Source organism: Helianthus annuus, chromosome 8 (genome assembly GCF_002127325.2).
Source record: "Helianthus annuus cultivar XRQ/B chromosome 8, HanXRQr2.0-SUNRISE, whole genome shotgun sequence".
Lineage (NCBI taxonomy): Eukaryota > Viridiplantae > Streptophyta > Magnoliopsida > Asterales > Asteraceae > Helianthus > Helianthus annuus.
Genome location: NC_035440.2, coordinates 59,188,601 through 59,191,643, shown reverse-complemented (window position 1 = coordinate 59,191,643; position 3,043 = coordinate 59,188,601). Strand labels below are relative to the sequence as shown.

Sequence of the window (3,043 nt, the reverse complement as noted above, 5' to 3'; positions counted from 1 at the left end):
TTTCCTCCCTTTTCGTCTCCGGCAAAGGACACGAAGTCGCCGTCAATAAAGCGGAAGTTCTTCAATAGTTCTTTTAACCCCGTCATGTGTCTTGAGCATCCGCTGTCGACGTGCCAGATGTATTCCATGAGCATTCGAAGCCATTTCTGGAGCTTATTCTGATATATACAAATATACAAATATACAGATTAGTTTGATTTAGGAACCCAAATCTGTTTCATTTCAAATCTATCGTGGTTTTGACCCACTTTGACCTCTTTTTGTTTCCAAAGATACGCAGTTGAATCAACCAGATTTTTAACAGATTTCTTAAGATAATTTAGTTGCTGCGTGACGTTTGTAATAAAATCATGTTCTGGTTTAGGAAACTTTTTGGTTTTACAATGTTTCGCTGTATGTCCTAAATGACCACAGCGAAAACATCTTTTATGTCTGGGTCTTTTGGTGTGAGAAGATGATGTATGTGATGAGAGTCTTGAACTTTTTGCTTTCTTCATTTTCTTGTCCACTCTGCTTTCATCTTCGGGAAATTCTTCATCACTGTCTGAATCGAGTGAGCTTTCAGACGTGTCGTCTTTGCTTGAATTTTGTTCTTCACTTGCTTCATAACTTGAACATTCGAAGCTTTCATCACTTGTTGCTTGATCTTCAGTTGAGATTTCTGACTGCGAACTTTCTGATGTCTGTTCATCTTCTGTGGCAATGTCGCTTGATTCTACATTATCTTGATCTTCAGTAGCTTTCTTTTCTGATTCTGTCATACCTGTTCTGGAAGGAATAAATTCGGGAATTTCCTTTGTAAGGAATTTTCCAAAGCTATTCCTTTTTAATTCTGGCACAAATACAGGAGATTCACAAGCAACATTATCATCACGACACGCATAATTCAAACCATGACATTCAGACACATAAGGTTCATGATCACGGGTCTCAAATGTAGGCACATGGCCCTTACAGTCATCCACAGATTTAGTTTTAGGCACTTGGCCATTACAGTCATCCATCCTACTTAAACTATTACATTCATCCTTAACATTGTTTTTAGAACAATTCCAGACGAACCAGTTAACGGTGGAATAACTGTCGCCTGAATAACCAATTCCTATTTTTGACCCTCCGCAGTCTCCATCATCATCGCACACATCTTCTTTACACTCAATGGAATCTGCATCGCTTTTAGAACAGTTAGCAGTTGTCTCATTTTCATAAAATTCATTTTGTTCAACTGAGGCCTTTTCATTTATGAGATCATTTTCGGGATGAGGAGTAGGCATAGGCACGTAGTTTTTGCTGTGAGGCGGAAAGAAAAGTTTTCTTTCATTTCCGTGCCTATCCTTATAACCAATCCCGTCTTTCACAAACGTTGGTCGTTGGCAATTTTTGATGTCAGTAAAGGCCTTTTGACTGACATTCCATTTATCTATTATAATCTGGAGTTTGTTCTTTTCATTTAACGCTTTTTCTAACCTTTCAGTTAGATCATTTATGATAAAATCTTTTCTAAACACAAATTCTTTAAGAGTTTGCATTTCAGCCAAAGTTGAGTTCAACTTTCTCTGATATGCAGCCTCATTTTGTTTAAGCTCATTATTAATTTTCAAAGCTTTGTCCTTTTGCCTTTCAAACTCCAGATTTAGGAATTTATAATGTGCCACGACATCAACGCATGCTTCGGAGCATAACTTCTCCTTGAAACTAAGTGGAATACTATTTACCAAGTCTCTGTCAGCCTTCTCTTTTGATGCATCTGCTTTCATGGCTGTAGCTTGAACCTTATCCTTTCCTTTCTCAGCATCTTTTTCAGCTTTATCACCAGACTCCACTGAAGGCAGAATACCTTTCAATCCCTGGTCAGCATCATTGTTTCCAGTTGGGATTCCCGTTGTCTGCTTCTCAAAGTGTTTTGCAGATGATTCACTAGAGATTTTGGCCATCAGTGCTTTGTTGACTTGTTCCTTAGCTTCAGTGATCTCTTCGCTCCAGTCATAGTCTTCAACAACCAAAGCCTTCGGTGTGCTGGGAGAAGCGTTGCTTTTGTTCTCTTCGGCAGTGATCTGTTTAGCAGCTGGAGTAGCTTCACTGTTTCCCTCTTTCAACATCGGACAGTCACGCTTGAAGTGTCCAAGATTCTTACAATTGTAGCACCTCAGCTTAGACTTGTCAAAACCAGCTTTTCCAAGACCTAATCGCTTGCCTGTCTTGTCTTGAAACTTCTTCAATCTCAGAGTGATCATGGCCATTTGCCATTTCAGATCCATCTCTTCCATATCATCTGGATCAACCTGATACATGTCTTCGGCAGTAAACATTTCCTTCCTCAATTCCCCAGACATTAGGGCTTCATAGCTGCTTAGGAAAGTGTTGAAGAGTGCCACATTCTCGGTTGAAACTTTCAGTGCTTGAGTATCGACAGTGATCGTTTTCTCGACAACTTGTGGGGCTTTAGATGCGCTTGCGGAAGCATTTCCATAAATTAGATCAGAAGCTTGTGGAGTAATGCCCCCTGAAGCGAGAAACGCTACATTCTTCAGTCCTGCTGAAGGTTGAGTTGCTTTAGGTTGATATCCAGCAGTGTTCATCTCTCTCTTGTTTACGTCCATTTCAAATGCCCTTAGAGTGTTGATCAGATCTGTCAGAGTAACAGGATTAGGATTGTTGAGGAATTCCTTCTTGATCATCATACACTGCAAGCTCCATTCCTTGGGGAGCGAGTCAAGCAATTTCTTTATTGCAGCACGATTGGTTACAGGATTTCCAGCTTTCTTCATTTTGGTCATCATGTTTAGGAAGCGGCTAATGTGATCAGACAAGCTCTCTCCACGGACTCCGCAGAACATGTCGTATTGCTTCTGCACCATATCTCTCTTGCTTTCGATCAGTTCTTCATTTCCCTCATAGTACTCGATCAATGCATTCCAGAGTGCATTAGCAGTTCGGTGTTCTTCAAACATGTTGCAGTCGTTTGTTGATAAAGCCATGGTCAAAGCGGCGTGTGCACGACGATCACGTTGAATGAGGGCCTTGTCTTCGTCAGTGAAGGTGG

At 40.6% G+C, this 3,043-nt stretch overlaps 1 protein-coding gene across 1 annotated transcript; it reads right to left on the bottom strand.

Moving 5' to 3' along the window:
* Positions 1 to 840: 840 nt before the first annotated feature.
* On the bottom strand, positions 841 to 2,144 carry LOC118481287. Its single transcript, XM_035976701.1, has 2 exons — positions 1,716 to 2,144; positions 841 to 1,165 (listed from the first exon to the last, which is right to left on the bottom strand). Exons 1-2 carry the CDS (start codon positions 2,097 to 2,099, stop codon positions 1,103 to 1,105), a joined length of 447 nt encoding a protein of 148 aa, XP_035832594.1. The 5' UTR covers positions 2,100 to 2,144; the 3' UTR covers positions 841 to 1,102.
* Between the last annotated feature and the right edge of the window lie 899 nt (positions 2,145 to 3,043).

Bases quoted from the DNA above. Each gene is read 5' to 3' on its own strand.
- LOC118481287 (XM_035976701.1), bottom strand. From the start codon at position 2,099: ATGTTGAAAGAGGGAAACAGTGAAGCTACTCCAGCTGCTAAACAGATC. The intron at 1,166-1,715 runs GTAAATAGTATT...AAAGCGATGCAG, and splicing joins AGAAGGCTGACAGAGACTTG to ATTCCATTGAGTGTAAAGAA.